The 17384-nt window shown below is 38.1% G+C and overlaps 4 protein-coding genes and 1 pseudogene across 4 annotated transcripts; 4 read left to right on the forward strand and 1 right to left on the reverse strand.

Moving 5' to 3' along the window:
• The first annotated feature begins 2296 nt into the window (after positions 1-2296).
• LOC125575828 lies at positions 2297-4519 on the forward strand. Its single transcript, XM_048734952.1, has one exon. It carries the CDS (start codon positions 2297-2299, stop codon positions 4517-4519), a length of 2223 nt encoding a protein of 740 aa, XP_048590909.1.
• A 44-nt stretch (positions 4520-4563) lies between these two features.
• Positions 4564-6765, forward strand: LOC106346427 (lactoylglutathione lyase GLX1-like). The gene is made up of 10 exons (XM_013785752.3): positions 4564-4699; positions 4810-4912; positions 5083-5193; positions 5276-5400; positions 5534-5598; positions 5682-5894; positions 5988-6035; positions 6111-6209; positions 6306-6458; positions 6556-6765. The coding sequence occupies exons 1-10, from the start codon at positions 4642-4644 to the stop codon at positions 6595-6597; spliced, it is 1017 nt and encodes a 338-aa protein (XP_013641206.2). The 5' UTR covers positions 4564-4641; the 3' UTR covers positions 6598-6765.
• A 204-nt stretch (positions 6766-6969) lies between these two features.
• On the forward strand, positions 6970-9474 carry LOC106346429 (annotated as a pseudogene).
• A 1249-nt stretch (positions 9475-10723) lies between these two features.
• LOC106351233 (zinc finger protein JAGGED-like) lies at positions 10724-14156 on the reverse strand. Its single transcript, XM_048782187.1, has 5 exons — positions 13909-14156; positions 13721-13824; positions 13396-13512; positions 13202-13289; positions 10724-13101 (listed from the first exon to the last, which is right to left on the reverse strand). Coding segments are annotated over exons 1-5 (666 nt in total). The 5' UTR covers positions 13911-14156; the 3' UTR covers positions 10724-12746.
• A 1349-nt stretch (positions 14157-15505) lies between these two features.
• Positions 15506-17304, forward strand: LOC125610183. The gene is made up of 4 exons (XM_048782189.1): positions 15506-15648; positions 16235-16388; positions 16484-16547; positions 16640-17304. Exons 2-4 carry the CDS (start codon positions 16252-16254, stop codon positions 16925-16927), a joined length of 489 nt encoding a protein of 162 aa, XP_048638146.1. The 5' UTR covers positions 15506-15648; positions 16235-16251; the 3' UTR covers positions 16928-17304.
• Positions 17305-17384: the final 80 nt, after the last annotated feature.

The following is a 17384-nucleotide window of genomic DNA, read 5'->3' on the forward strand; positions in this document are numbered from 1 at the left end:
TTATGCTGCAGGCAACCTTGATAGCGCCTACAGATACCTTGCAAAGCCCGGAACAGCAACCCACAGCGGAAAGAGTACCAGCTGCTCTCCGGCTAGGGCCTACTGTCCAACCTTTACAAGGACCAGGTCAAGATGCATCCAAGGAAACAGGCAAGAGAAAGCCTGGAAGACCACCAGGAAGACGTACGGTGCAAGGAAGCCCAAAGTTAATCAGAGGATCGACTTCCAAAAAGAGAAAACTCCCACAAGATAAACCACCTCTCACCAGAAGAAAACTTATTCCGGAAACGGATCAAAGAAACCCGCAGAAGGCGAAGTCAAAACCCTCTTCATCACGAGGTTCCCGAGGAGTCCGAGGAGCCCGAGGAGCAAACGGAAGAGCAGAGGTGCAAACAAACTCGGAGGATCAGCCCATCTGCAATTTGATTCCGGCATCATCAAGAAGAAGAAAGATGGATTTTCAAAATCCATCTTCTCTCGTTCCTTAAAAGTTGCGAGTTGGAACTGTCAGGGTTTGGGGAATCCCCGGACAGTTCGACGTCTAAAGGAGATGAAGAGAAACATTTCTCCTGACATTCTTTTCCTTATGGAAACTAAAAACCCCGACAGCTTTGTTGCAAAGAAGACGGACAAGCTGCAGTATGAAAACAGAGTTCTAGTTTCACCTGTGGGGCACGGGGCTGGAGGATTGGCGCTATTGTGGAAGCAAGAAATTAACCTTCAAGTTCTCTCTACTTCTACAAACTGTATTGATACTTGTATTATCTTTGAAGGGAAAAATTTTTTCGCTTCCTTTGTCTACGGCGACACTAACAGACCTCAACGAAAAGAACTATGGGATCAGTTGATTGATCTGAACACGGCCCGAGAAGCTCCCTGGTTTTTAACCGGCGATTTCAACGACCTACTTAGCAACGCAGAGAAAGATGGTGGGGCAATTCGCCCTGAAGGATCCTTCACAGATTTGAGAACCTTCTTTTCCGAAGGCGATTTATTTGACCTCCAATACTCGGGAGATTTCTTGTCATGGAGAGGGAAGCGTGGTGATGATCTGGTTCGCTGTAGGCTAGATCGTGCAGTTGCGAATAGTGACTGGGCTGAGTTGTTTCCGACTGCAAGTTCCCAATACCTTACCTTTGAAGGATCTGACCACAAACCCTTATTATCCTTTTTCGAGCCAGAAAAGAAGAAGAAACGTGGAATGTTCCGCTATGATCGACGGCTTAAGAACAATCCAGAAGTTAAAGAACTAGTGGCCAAGACGTGGAAGAATGGATCATTTAGAACTGTCAATGACAGGATCTCTGCTATACGATCAGTCCTAATCGAATGGAGCAGACAGCAAGCTCTAAACAGTAGAGCCCGTATAGAGGAAAAGAAGCACCAGCTGGAACAAGCTCTAACGGACCCTGTAAACGACACAGAGCTGATAGCGAAAGTATCGAAGGAACTCGACGAAGCCTATGCAGCAGAGGAGAGCTACTGGCAACAAAGGAGTAGGCAGCTGTGGCTCAGCCTAGGAGACAGAAACACCGGATACTTTCACGCTGTGTCAAAGAACCGGAAACGAGTTAATGCCCTCTCGGTCATTGAGAACGCAGAAGGGGAAGCAGTCTACCAGGAGGACCAAATTGGGAGGGTTATTGTCGAGTACTTCCAGCGACTATTTACCTCTATGGGTGGAGACAGAGAAGATACAGTGCACTACGCCCTCTCCCCAATGATCTCGGCAGAGACAAATGAAGAGCTAATCCGCATACCATCTGCATTGGAGATTAAAGAGGCAGCATTCTCTGTTCACGCAGACAAAGCGCCGGGGCCTGACGGTTTCTCGGCCAGCTTCTTCCACACAAACTGGGAAAATATAGGAGCGGATATAGTCAAGGAAATCCAGGAGTTCTTTGTGTCGGATAAGCTGCCTGACAAGATCAACAAAACCCATATCCGGCTCATCCCGAAGATTCAAAGCCCGAAGACAGTTGCGGAATACAGGCCCATCGCTCTCTGCAATGTCTACTACAAGATCATCTCCAAGATCTTGACCAAGAGACTGCAGCCACTGTTATCGAACATCATCTCGGAGAACCAGTCCGCCTTTGTCCCGGGCCGGGCAATATCGGACAATGTCCTCATCACTCATGAAGTCCTTCACTATCTCAAGACGTCCAAGGCTGAGAAGAGAGTATCTATGGCGGTTAAAACCGACATGAGCAAAGCCTACGATAGGCTCGAATGGGACTTCATCAGATTGGTTTTTCAACGCCTCGGTTTCCACCCGAAGTAGATCAACTGGATTATGCAGTGTGTCTCTACTGTTACTTACTCCTTCCTCATTAACGGCTCGCCTAGAGGAAGAGTCACACCGAGTAGAGGTATCCGTCAAGGAGACCCTCTCTCACCATACATCTTTATCTTGTGTAGTGAGGTTCTCTCGGGTCTATGTAACAAAGCGCAAGAGGAAGGAACCCTTAAAGGGGTCCGTGTAGCACGAGGGTGTCCTCGTCTCAACCATCTCCTCTTCGCCGACGACACAATGTTTTTCCTTAGAGCAAGCAAGGAAAATGGCGAGGCTTTATGCCGATTACTGAAGCGATATGAGGAGGCTTCCGGGCAGTCAATCAACACAGAAAAATCTTCGATTAACTTCTCTCGGCACGCACCGACAGCTCTCAAATCAGCTATCAAGGATGCTCTTTCGATCCAGAAAGAGGGAGGTACCGGCAAATACCTCGGACTCCCAGAGCTGTTTGGAAGGAATAAACGAGATCTTTTCTCATCTATTGTGGATCGAATAAAGCAAAAAGCTTGTGGCTGGTCAAACAGGTTCTTATCTACTGCGGGAAATATGACTATGCTCACCAGTGTATTATCTCCCATTCCATCGCACGCCATGTCCTGTTTCCAGTTGCCGATATCTCTGTGCAAGAGAATTCAATCAACTTTGACTCGATTCTGGTGGGACACAAACATAGGAGATAAGAAGATGGCTTGGATTGCTTGGTCTAAGCTGGTGCAACCGAAAGATAGTGGAGGTTTAAACTTCAGAGATATACAGAGTTTTAATGAAGCTTTCCTCGCAAAGCTGAGCTGGAGAATCATCAACCATCCCGACAGCCTACTTGGAAGAGTTCTACTTGGAAAATATTGCAGTGATGAGAGCTTCTTAGAATGCTCAGAAAAAACTGCTATCTCGCATGGCTGGCGTGGAGTTTTGATTGGACGCGATATCATTGTCAACTCCGCAGGATGGGAAGTAGGCAATGGCTCCAGCATCAACATCTGGGAAAAACCATGGCTCAGTTGCTCTACACAGCTGAGACCCATGGGACCACCACCGAGAGAATTCTCACATCTCACAGTGTCTGACCTCATGCTCCCGGACCGGAATGAATGGGATATTGGGATGATCCAGCGTGTGCTCCCTTTTGAGGAACAGAGAATTTTAGCCATTAAGCCAAGCTTAACCGGGGCTCCGGACAAACTCTCATGGCTGAGCACTGACACAGGAGATTACTCTACCAAAACCGGCTATGCTGCAGTCCTTTCTTCTCGAACCGCAGAGGATACAGTAAGCACGGAGGATGCATCCTACGACTGGAAGAAGAATGTTTGGAAAATTCAAACAACACCAAAGATCAAGCTGTTCATCTGGAAAGCGCTTCATGGGGCGCTACCTGTGGGCGAAGCTCTCAAATCCCGGGGAATCAACACCACTGGACAGTGCAAACGATGTAATCTACCTGAATCTATTGATCATCTGCTTTTTCATTGCGACTTTGCTAGACAGGTATGGGAAACAGCCCCTGTCTCCCCAAGCATTGAATACAGTGGATCCATAGATTTAAGGAGCAACTGGAGCAGCTTCTGCTCAAGGAAAAACTTGCCACCGACTGGAGTTTCTACAGGAGCCCTTGCCCCTTGGATCGTTTGGCAACTTTGGCTAGCTCGTAACAAGTTAGTTTTTGAAGGAAAGATCATCACGGTAGAGGAAACTATATCCAGAGCAACCGCTTGCGCCCGAGAATGGATATTTAGCCAATTTCAGCTGGCTGCAACAAAACAAGCACTACCACCCAGACCCCCGCTTCATGACTGCGTTTTGGTGAGAACCGATGCTGCCTGGAACGAGAATTTAAAAATTGCAGGGCTAGGATGGACAACTAATCGAGAGGGGAGAGTCTCCCCTTTCTCGACCACTGCGCAGCATGTTGAGTCCCCTCTTGCAGCAGAAGGTCTGGCGATGAGGGAAGCCCTCCTAAAGTGCAGAGAAATTGGCCTCCCCAAGCTTAGATGTGAGTCGGATTCGGCGATCCTAATCAAAGCTATTAACTTGCGCTCCCCTCTAGTTGGTTTGTATGGCATTTTAGCTGACGTTTATTCTATTGCCTCTTCTTTTGAATCCATCTCGTTCACCTGGATCTCGCGTGAGAGAAACAGTGTAGCGGATGGACTGGCGAAGAATGTTTTATCTTCGGAGCTGGCCATTATGGCAGCAACAAACTCTGTTTCGAACGTTTGATTTAATATAAGTAGTGCTTCAAAAAAAAAAAGGTAGTTTTGATTTATAATTTAATATAATTTAAATCTCTATATGTATATATATAATAGGAGATAGGCAGAAGAGTTTTGAGACAAATCAAAATGTCTAAAACGCAGATATGTCTTTGTTTCATCATCTTTTTATACATTTGGTCTTCAGGTAATGTAATCACAACTACTGATTGTTAGGTTGAAGCTTTGACCTCATCGTTCCAAAAATAATGAATCTATCGGTTGTAATGTGTCTGTGATGGTAACACTATATCACAGGCAGTAGCAGAGAAGTTGTCGGTCAGTTAGAAACTGATTGTTTTTCAAGTGACGGACGTTCCAAGTCCAGTGGTATCTGCTCGCCTCGTGCATCTTCTCTCAGGTGAGTTAATGTTGCAGATGATCTACTATCTACATTTCCATGATTCAGTTGATGGATATCGTTCTTGCGATTGATGTTTTCTGGATCTTATATGTTTGTCTTATGGGATCCAAGTGTTCCTTTGATAATCCTTGTGTTACATTTGTTTTTCTCTGTTTTTTTTTATACAGAAAATTGGCTGATGTTGCTTCAAATGGTGAGTTGTTGGATTGGCCAAAGAATGACACGCGCCGTTTCTTCCATGTTGTATACCGTGTTGGTGATCTTGACCGCACAATCAAGTATAGCTTTCATACATTTAGTATTCTTTCTTCATTTTATATTGTAACAAACATTTAGTTATTTATTATTATTCTTGACTAGGTTTTACACTGAGTGCTTTGGCATGAAGGTGTCGAGGCAAAGAGATGTCCCTAAGGAGAAGTATTCTAATGCTTTTATGGGTTTTGGATCTGAAAAATCCCACTTCGCTGTGGAGCTCACTTATAGTATATATATACTGTCTTTTCTATTAGCATTGACTCACTTTCAGATATTTCCAACATCAATTTGTGCACTTTCCCACAAAACTGAAACTACTTGGTTCTTATGTAGAGTTTTAACATCTTTTGATGTTTACAGATTATGGCGTTAGCTCATATGACATTGGAGATGGATTTGGTCATTTCACCATTTCAACTCAAGATGTATGTCTGTCTTACTTTGTTTTTAAGAATTCAATAATCAATATTAATGCATGTCAGTCCTTGATATAAAAGTTTTGTGTTAGGTTTACAAAATGGTTGAGACCGTACGTGCCAAGGGTGGAAATGTCACCAGAGAACCTGGTCCGGTCGAAGGTGGAAGCAGCATCATTGCCATTGTGAAGGACCCTGATGGTTACCCTTTTGAACTCATCCAGAGAGGTCCAACTCCTGAACCATTCTGTCAAGTCATGCTTCGTGTTGGTGACCTTGACCGCGCCATCAAATTCTATGAGAAGGTAACACAACGCAGATGAAAACGTTTTCTTAATATTTTGATTATTCATTAGTAGAGTTTCTTGTTTATATACCTCAATTTTAATTCCTTGCAGGCCCTTGGGATGAGACTCTTGAGAAGGATTAAGAAACCTGAATACAAGGTGAAGTAATCAGTGTGTCACGATGTAAATAAGTATTTTACCTTAACGAGCTTTGTTTTGGGTCGGATGAAACAGTACACCATAGGCATGATGGGATTTAATGAGTCGGTAGTTTTGGAGCTAACCTATAAATATGGCGTGACTGAGTACAAAAAGGGCAATGCATATGCACAGGTGTGTGCTTAAGACTGTTGCCTACTGTTATGTTTGTCTTGCACCGGTTTGTGTTGTTTCCTTTGATGGTTAAAATGGTTAAAATGTAATGAACAGATTGCAATAGGCACTGATGATGTGTACAAAAGCGGTGAAGTTGTGAAGATAGTCAATAAAGAGCTAGGAGGAAAGATCACTAGAGAACCAGGACCACTTCCTGGAATAGGCACTAAGATTGTCTCATTTCTCGATCCAGATGGCTGGAAAACGGTAAGTGGCCTGGTCTGGTCCTGTTGTACTGAAGAGCTCATTTAGATTCAGTGTTTGGAATTTGCTAAAAGGTGTGTTTGGTGGTTGACAATGACAGGTTCTGGTAGACAACAAAGACTTTATGAAGGAACTAGGGTGAGATCACAGGGCTAAAACTAAACCATAATAATAAGTGATCTTATGAAATAAAGGAAGACTTAGAATATGATCTATAAAAATAAGTAGATGTGGTTCAGTGTGTGTCATGTGCTTGTTCTTTATGTCTTTAAATCCATATGAAAAAGAAAAAAATGCCTTATCGATACTATATATCCAAAGTGGTACCAAACCAATGACTCATATTCATAGAAGCATGCTTACATAAAGAATGATTACAACAAAAGTTTCAACAAGAAAGTTGTATCAGAAAATAGTACAAAGATCAAACAACTACTTCTTCTTGTGATTTGCAATACTTATATTTATTTTGATTTTACAAAATTTAAAAGAAGATAAAGAAAGAACATTACTTACCACTCAATGGGGATGTGGTTGCCTTGTCCTCCACCACCAACCCCTTCTTTTTTTCTTATCATTTTCAATTCAATTTTGAAACTTGTAATACCTAAAGATATATTACAATACAACAAAGTCCATTTTGCCATTGATGCCAATTTTTATATTTATTTATTAGCGAATCATCAGTTAATTACGTAAGTAGTAGTGTCAAGAATCTGGAAGAAGCTCCAGAGGCAAAAACAAAGTCACAATCTTTTGTAAGATTTCTTCCATCTCATTGCGATTACTGAGTTCCCGGATTGCTTTCCATAATGAATCTGAATCTTATAGTTAATGCCTTATTGATTAAAAGTATTCTCATTTTTTTTGTTTATTAGATTGTTAGTGCAAGAGTTTAATCAATGTCAATCAACTGAGTATCTTGGATGAAAATGCTTCATCTAAAGATTCATTCATGTGATCAAACTTTTTATATTAACTTGAGGAGGAGGAGGAGGAGAAGAAGAAGATGAGAGGTGGGAGTCTATGGCAGCTAGGCCAATCCATAACCCGTCGCCTTGCTCAATCCGACAAGAAACCTCTGTCACGCCGCTACTTAGCCTCTGGTGCTGACCTGAAAAAGACTGCTCTTTACGACTTCCACGTCGCTCATGGAGGAAAGATGGTTCCCTTTTCTGGTTGGAGTATGCCAATACAGTACAAAGACTCCATCATTGACTCAACGGTTAACTGCAGGGTCAATGGGAGTTTGTTTGATGTTGCACATATGTGTGGTTTGAGTCTTAAAGGCAAAGACTGTGTTCCCTTTCTGGAGAAGCTCGTGGTTGCTGACGTGGCTGGTTTGGCTCCTGGGACAGGGAGTTTGACTGTGTTTACAAACGAGAAGGGAGGTGCTATTGATGACTCGGTGATTACTAAAGTGACTGATGAGCATATCTATCTGGTGGTGAATGCTGGTTGTAGAGATAAGGATTTGGCTCATATGGAGGAACACATGAAGGCTTTTAAATCCAAAGGAGGTGATGTCTTGTGGCATATCCATGATGAGAGATCTCTTCTTGCCCTTCAGGTTTGGCTATTGACTTGAACCAAAAGATTAATGTCCCCTTTGCTGTTTACTTGTAAGTACATTGTGATCTTGAATCTTGTGAGTTGTGATGTAGGGTCCTTTGGCTGCTCCGCTGCTTCAACACTTGACTAAAGAAGACTTGAGCAAGCTTTACTTTGGACAGTTCCAGATTCTGGACATTAATGGTTCCACCTGCTTCCTTACCAGGACCAGGTAACATCTCATGTTTCTTGGTTTTAATGCGTAACACCCACGTAAACCTAAAAGTCGATAATGATTAAGTGCTATCTGGAGCTCATACCTTATTAATAGATCCTTAATGTCAAAAATTATATCAAGATTTTTCAGATACAAAGGATTTCCTTAAAAGTTGATCATGATTAAGTGTTGACAGGATTGTCTAATAACTTACTTAGTGCTTAATATTTTTCAAAAACAAAAGATTTACTTAGAAGTTGATCATGATTAAGTGTTTTATCGATAGTCTAATAATTTATCAATTAGTCCTTAAATTTCAAAAATTATATGAGATTTTTTAAGTATAAAGGATTTACTGGTTAAGCCTTACTCTCAACTCTTCAATAGATCCTTTATTCACTCAGATAGTATCAGAAATCGAGTCGATGCAGAAGAAATGAATGCACTTTACGTACTATTATTTTTTCCTTTTTAGCTATTTTTACTGTGTTAAAAAAAGCTATTTTTTACTAATAGCTCAAGAGGAAGAGTTCAAGAAGATCTCACAGTTAATGAATCTCTCTGTTTTGGCTTTACAGGTATACTGGGGAAGACGGGTTTGAGATCTCTGTTCCATAAGAGCATGCAGTTGATTTAGCCAAAGCAATCTTGGAGAAGTCCGAGGGAAAGGTAAGGCTAACGGGTCTAGGAGCAAGAGACAGTCTCAGGCTAGAAGCAGGGCTTTCTCTATACGGCAATGACATGGAGCAACACATCTCTCCTGTTGAAGCGGGCCTCACATGGGCCATAGGGAAACGTAGAAGAGCAGAAGGCGGGTTTCTTGGCGCGGATGTGATCCTCAAACAGCTAGAAGATGAACCTACGATCAGAAGGGTGAGGTTTTTCTCATCGGGACCACCAGCGAGGTCGCATAGCGAGGTCCATGATGAGAATGGTAACAAGATTGGAGAGATCACGAGTGGTGGGTTTAGTCCTAACCTGAAGAAGAACATAGCTATGGGGTATGTGAAGTCTGGTCAGCACAAGACAGGGACTAAAGTCAAGATCTTGGTACGTGGGAAACCTTATGAAGGTAATATCACCAAGATGCCGTTCGTGGCTAACAAATACTACAAGCCATCATGATGTGTGTGTCCTTGCTGTTGTTCAATGACTTATGTGTTTTTTTTATTCTGATTTGGCCTGAAAGTGTACGTTCTTTTGCCAAAGAGAGCATTATTTCAATGTTATTCAAATAAATTTTTTAACACATCTGAAACACCAAACTATCAAATAAATTTAACACTGCTTCGACTATAATATAACACTAGGTTAAGACCCGCGCCTTGCGCGGGATAAACATTATATATGAAAATTATAATATAACACTAGGTTAAGACCCGCGCCTTGCGCGGGATAAACATTATATATGAAAATTATTTTATATATTATATGTTTATAACATATTATGAAATAATAAATATATATTGAATAATTAAAAAGTCATTATCTACTACTTATATTATTAAATTGGTGTGAACATATAAATAAATTTAATAAATCGAAAAAATATTTTAACCTATTTGATATGATATATAATTAAATTTAAATGATAGTAACATATATATGGTATATGTTAATATTAATATTTATTAGATGATGCTTTTTGTTCATATTTTTTTTAATCATTTGTATCTATTATAAGCAAAAGTCTAAATTAGTGATAACAAAATTTTCACTGTGGGAATAATGGTTTAAGTAATTTATAATATTTTAAAAAATTAAGTTGTCAATATTTTTTCAAATTTTTTATCAAAAAAAATGTTCAAAATAAATTTCAAAATTACGATATTTATGTATTTTTATATGGCATATAGTTTAATTTAAAATGATACATATTTTTATATATTTTTAATTATTGATACTTATTAAATGAGACTTTTAACTTATATTATTTTTCAATTATTTGTATCATGTCATAACAAAAGTTTAAATCATAGATCACAAAATTTGAATGTAAAATTTTTAACAGTTTTAGTAATTTATACTCGTTTTTAAAAATTAAAAATATAATATATAAATAATTTTTTTAATTTTTATTATATCGTTACTATGATTGTTTGATTTATTTTAATAGCTTAAAATTAAACAAATATAATTATAATACACACTTATTTTTATCAAATCTTTATTATTCAAAATTATTAATTGTCATATATACTTTAGTCACATTAGGTAATTCCGTAATCTTATTTAAGGAAATAATAAATCACATTAATAATGTATATATTATGGTTTAATAAAAAACTTATTATATATTTAAATGGACCAACCTATTTCTCTAAGGATTCTAAGAATCATTCTAGTGATGACACGTGGCTACAAAAAAATGTTGCAATGCTTCTCAAATAATATATAGGGGATAGGATTATCATCCGATTAAAGCGCCATAGAGACAATCAGATTCCGAAAGTACATACAAGTTGAGGACTTCAAGACGAAAGTCAACAGCTTCCCAGTGAGCTAGAAGGTTAGAGGCTGTTTGTGTATATTCTATATTCTTACCCATTAGATTCTATCTTTCAAAGAAAAAAAGGTTTATGTGTTGATTTCACTAATCCCAAACCATCCTAGATAATTTAGTTCAATGGGAAATCCCAAATACGTATCAGTCACATAGAATTCATAACGTTTAATACGCAATTTTTACGTTGGCGTTAGAGTTTGTATGAGAAAATGACACTGTAATACTGTATATATGCTGTTGAAGGAAAATTATTACAAACCGCTAGCTATGCTTTGCGGTAATGCTTTAGTGTAGCGAAACTAGGTGTATCATATCCTAAGCTCACACTATTCACATGAATATTTACTCAAAACTACATTACTTGAAACATACCTAAAATAAACAAACCTATGAAAATCTATAAGAAGATTTAAGTAGTTAAGTGTATGGTTTTGGTGTGTACTAGAGTTGGGGCGGTGTCATTGTATAGGAACAGCAGATTCAGCAGCCTATTCTGCTGAACTACTACTAATAAATATAGCAATCGGTAATTGAACCCTAAAAACTTTTATTTGCATAAATAGGAAAAGCTTTACTTTCCTGTTTCATCTATTTTAATTTGAAACACATTTTCTATCTACTCTTAGCTTATACCTTAGTCGTTTCCCCTCTTAATTATAAACGTCTCATTTTCCCAATTTCATTATTTCATGGATTTCAGGGATTATAATTAGATAGAGTACTTCCAGATATAGACGCACACCTATCATGTAATGTTATGTCACTACTTGAAATGCTTTTAAATTGTGATATGTGTGTATCACCACATTGATAGTATATTTTATAACTATACACAACCTTATACTATATGTGCAAGTGCAACCATTTGCAAATAAGTGCAAAATCTATTTTATATATGCATATATAAATGAGAGTATATCAACTCATATAAGCACACGCACGCAAATACATACATATACATATAATATAGGAGTAGGGTAGAGTTGAAATTGAGGAGCAAAGCTAAGAAACAGTAGATGACAAAAAAAAAAAGCTAAGAAATGGTAAAAGCTGACCTTAGAGAATAAGTTTGTAATCGACAGACTGAAACAAAAGAAACTTAACTGCATCAATGAGTCCTTTCTCCTTACCACAGTTGTCTATAGTCTCAGTCCTTTTTATTTTATTTTTAATGAGTCTTGACGTATTCTCTTTCTCTCTCTGATTTATTCATTTTATATACATACATGTAACTCTTGGGAAGACTGAAAATACATATCTAGGGTTAGCCTTCTTTCACAAAACTATGATTTATTTCTTCTTTTCATGCATTGCTCTCTTTTCTCCTTTTATCACACAAACATGCTTCAGCTTGATATCATATGTTTGATCGTTCTCTCTCTCTTTGATCATTACTTTTGACTACTTTACAAGAAGCAAAATGTAGTTCTTTTGTTTGTTTCAATTTTTTCTTAGATTTGTATAGTGTCATAATATTTGAATTGTCTATTTCCTTGTTTTTTTAAAAAATTCTTGTCTTTTTACTTGTTTGACTGTACTATATATTACTCTCCAGAACTGTAGATATATATAGGAAAAGTAAGGAACTCAATATAAAAGCTGAGTGTAATTGGTCATTCCGTTGCTAATGCTAGGATTTGTCTACGTTTCAGCTTTTTTTTTTAGACAACGTCTACTTTTCAGCTAAAATACTAGTACCTAATAGAAAAAGGTGCAGAAGAAACAAATTTATCAAATTCAAATTGTTTATACCATATGTCTACGTATAACGTGACGACGAAAATTGACTAGCAAACAAATCAAACATAAAAACGAAACTATTGTTTCAAAAATGTATATAATGTTCCGAAAAATAACATAAAACGATAATGGTCTGCTTTTGGAGAAGGGAGCAGTTCACTTTTTTGTCACCATCAATTGCTTTGTCATGTCTCTTTCAGTAATCCGACAAAACTATATAGGTAAAAAAATCTAACATTCAATGGAGAAAATTTAACTATTTTTTCCATTTTCTTAGTTATATCCCATGATGTGGAGGTAGAGGGTGCGAAATAGGAGGATCAACTTTAGAGCCATTAGCCACGGGTGCACCAATGAAAGAGTAGCTCGAGTCAGGCGGTGCACGGCCACCGCAACCGCTATTGGTTAGGGTTTGGTGATGTGTACCATTGTTGTACAAATAGTAGTCGTTGGTGTGACGGGGAGGAAAGGATGACGGCCGCCGAGCAGGAGGTGGTGGATACATATAAGGTTGCACAAGTGGTGGTGGTGGCGGGGGAAGAAGAGAGGAGGGGGAGAATAATCTTGGTGGATACATCATTGGTTTGAATGGTGTTATTAGGTCTCCAATATGCACATCTCCTTGATGATAACTATGTAGAACATACATATAACAAAGTATAAATTTTAATGATATTTAAAGTAAGGACTAAAAGAAAAATGACTAATGAAAAGAGAGAAATTATAAAGCACCTAAATGACGGAGGTCCTTGATGAGGAGGAAATGTATCGTTGCGAAGAACAAGTTCACGAGCTTTGTTAAGTGACTCCGTCTCCCTCTCTAATGTCACCGTACCATAATCAACAAAATACAAAGTTTAGGTTTATGATGCAAACACACACATATTATATACACACATTCTATAAAATAATTAATGGGATCTTGCCTTGGCGGTGGCGGTTCATGTGGCCACCGAGAGCTTGAGATTTGAAAAACTTTAGTGAACAAAATCTACATTGGTACTCTTTTTGATCATCTTTGATTTGCTTCTCTCTAAACCCTCCTACTCAATAGTAACTTAATTAGATTTTTCACAGTTATTAACGGTGTTGACTTAGTATCAATTATTACGGTGTTGACTTAGTATCATTCATTTACCAAACAACCACACCCAAGGCAGAAGTAGAGATTAATTTCTTTATTTTCATAATATAATATTTCAAGTAAATAAAAGGAAATGGAGAGTAGAATAAGCTTAGAGTAGTGTGTACCAGGAGAAGAGGAAGAAGAGCCTTCTTCGAAGAATGGGAAAAAGTCTCTAGATGGATCATCAGGTAAGTTATTGAGATCCAAAGCGTTGCTATCCTCAGCTCTCCTGTCAAAATTTGACAAGATTCAATTCACAATAAATTTAGCAAGAGAGATAGAGAGGAAAATTAAAGAGGAGAAAGACACGTACATGAGTACGGCAAAGACAGAAGGGAAGAAGCTAAGGATAAAGACTTAAAGAGTGAAGAATGGAGATACTTAGAGAAGCTCTGTGAGATCTCTTTTAACAGTTTATCTCTCTAGAAATGTGAAAATGAGCATGGAAGCAAGAGGACTATAGCTTGAGGGGACATTATGGGTAAAGGTATACACCTTAGTATATATAATCCTTGCTCATACTTATATGGTACATATAACGACAAGGCCAATAAAAATTCCATATTGTTCTCGTTCTGCCTCCTCTATATGTCGAAAAGAAGTGAGAAATTTAAACAGAAGAAAAGCCCTAAAATATAGAGGCGAGGCCGGGCCATTAGTTATTACTCATTATATTTGTAAAGACCCAATTGTAAGAAACTTACTTCTTGGCCCTTTATCCCAAGCCTAGGCACCGTTTTTGACTTATGTGGGTTTTTGCTGATAAACTATAATGATGCAAATATTTGTTCACACACAAGATCTTGTTCCCTATCGTTCCTAAATGGAAATGAGTAAAAAGCAAAAGAATAATACACCTTTCATTCAGGATATCATTCTGCCAAAATTCCATTGACGTAATTAAAATGAACATGAAAAGTCATTTATTCAAACTCCTTTAACAATAATCATAGAATAGCTTCCCTAGATTTCTTCTCCAATATTAACCTAAAGCAAAAGTGTGTCTAATCCTCTTCGTATTCATTATCAGACTAAGGCCTATGCATTTGTTGTAGCTTCAGACGGACTTAAACCCGAATACCAGCTCCTACCATCATTTTCTAGAGGATATAAGCCTTCTTTTAACCCAATCTCTGGTCTAGCTCTAGATGTACCTGACCAGTTACTACTTACTAGTACCACTATTACTACCTGGCTCTGTTCTAATCACACGAATCACGAAGAACACCGAGAACCACACGAAATGATCAAAGGACAGAACCTCTTCATTACCTGATCTGCTTCCCCAAAATATAAGAACGCATAGAGCTAATTACATCACCTAAAACTATCCGCTGTTCTAGCATCAGCCTCTGATGGCCTCCCTTTCGGATGCTCAATCCTTGCAAGTCACAGTAGGTTCTGCTATATATAATCACAAGTCTCGCAAGAACAGCTCCTTGGCTTCGAGTTTATGAAACATCATCGAGCAGCTTGTACTACAAGTACACAACCCGTTTACTTACATCTCCACGACATAACGGGCATGTAAGCTTTGGTTCTGCTTTCTCAATGTTTCCATTAGAAACCCAATTTGCTACTTCATCACAGTTGACTCAGACGCAGCGCCTTCCCACAGATTAACAGCCGTTGAGCCAAGACCAAGATGATACTTAAAATGGGAGCACTGTGGATGTTTAACTGAGAATTTCAAAAATCTACTTATTTTTTGCTTCCACAATTTGTGTTTTACCATATAACATGTATTCATGGTGAATGGTATACTCAGGCCAATGTTTATACTTGCAAAATGTCATAATTTTTTTAGTGAAATGTGTTTAATTTTTAAAAAAGGTTAGAACTAAAATAGGCGTTTTGCTATTATGACGCAATAAAGGAAAATACTTTGAAGTTACAAAAATTAAATGAAAATAAATAAATAAATATGGATTCCTCCGCAATAGCATCGCTGTCTGCTACAGCTTTTCTCTCTTTTTATCTGCCTTTTGCTGTTAACCTAAGAGCCAATTAGAAGACTTATCTTTAGAACTCTCTTTCTTCTTCCTCCCTTCAGGTACTTCTCTTCTCTTTCGAATACATCTGATACAAATTGATCTGGATCTGAATGATCTACTTCTCGAATTATAGATCCTTATCTGATTTTAGATCTGAAACTATCACTTATGTTTGTTTTATCGAAAAACATAAACTTTCATTACCATCTCTAGCTAGAGATCATCGAACCAGAGTTTGTGTTCTTCTCATAATAAATATGTCTTTTTCTGATGATTTTTTTTTTGTAGTTTACTTATTCTTTAATTAAAAGAAAGTAAAATATTAAAATCCTGTCTCCACTATGATCTTGACATCATCACCATTCACAGTAAAATATTAATTATTTTTACAGTATCGTCAAGTTGTCTTTATTACATTTCTTTGTCTTAATTCAATTTTAATAAATATCTTAATTAATTAATTAAATATGCAATTGTGACCAGATCTCCATAAGAAACACGTTACCCTTTGACCACCTCCTCTTCCTTATCCTGTTGTATATATAACACATTTTTCTTTCTCTTGCCTCCTTTCATCATCAATCCATTAAACAAGAAAATTAGCATCTAGTGGTTGATTAGAATTTGATTGATTCTTTTGTTCAGTACCAAAGAAGAAGAAGATGAACACCTCTGGAGTCCAACAAAACGCCTTCGAGGAGACCAGGAGAAACTCCGCCCTCCTTTGCCCTCAACCGCGTCGTCTCGATGTCCTCAGCCACCACCAACACCTTGCTCGATCTCTCAGGCGGCAAGTCAGGTAATAAAACAGATCTAACGTTTTCATGATTTTATACATGTAAAGGTAACAACTTTATTGATTGGTTTTGTCTTTTTTTTTTTTGCTTTATTCAGTCACCAGATGGAGCTGTCTGAATCGAATTCAAGAAGGGAGATGTTGGATCTCATCCTTGCGAAGGTAAAGAGTGAATCTTTTTGTTATTTGATATGTAAAGTTTTTTTTTGTTTTATTATGTGAAATTGATCTTTGTGTTTATGTTTGTTTTACAGGGTGGTGGTGGTTGTGAGCAGCAAGATCCTTTCTTCACGGGGTCACCGCCAAGTAGAGTTTCTAACCCTTTAACAAAGGATTCGCTTTTTCGTGACGAGCTTTTCGTGGTGGCTCCTCCTCCGTACACCCCACGCGCAACCAAGCCGCCACCACCGTCGTCTCCAAGGAGCGGTGGTGGCGGGTGCGTTAGGGTGGTGACTAACTTTGGGAACAAACCTCCTGTTCGTGTCGTGGGATTCAATTGTCTTGACAGGGACAGGCGCAGCAGCGTTCCGACTCTTGCTTAAGAGATGATTAAAGTGCAAATATATAACAGAGATTGGATTTAAAAAAAAACAATTAAAAAGAGAGGTTTAGGATTGGTAATGATGTTGGATCATGTTGGTTTTTTTGGTGAAAATGTGCAAATATGTTGAAAATTTGGGTAATTTAAAAAAGGGCTGTAATATAAAATTTAGGATTTTGGGTCCTATTTGGGAATTTTTGTAAGTAAAAAAGGGAAGACAGAAAGGGTTTGTGAGTGGTTGGTATCATTAGTAATAAGAGCATTAGTTCCTTATTGTAACAAAAGGAAAGAGTTTTGAAATGTGAAGATATCATTTCTATATGTTGTCTCTTTTGTACATATGTAAATTTCAAAGGAATTGAATATTTTCGAGTCTCATTTACTCCCTATTTTGTGACATACATTAGTGAATTAATGGTGCACTTTCATTTAAATGAAGTAATGAATATTGTGTACAT

The sequence above is a fragment of the Brassica napus genome, chromosome A6 (genome assembly GCF_020379485.1).
Source record: "Brassica napus cultivar Da-Ae chromosome A6, Da-Ae, whole genome shotgun sequence".
In the NCBI taxonomy this organism is placed as follows: Eukaryota; Viridiplantae; Streptophyta; class Magnoliopsida; order Brassicales; family Brassicaceae; genus Brassica; species Brassica napus.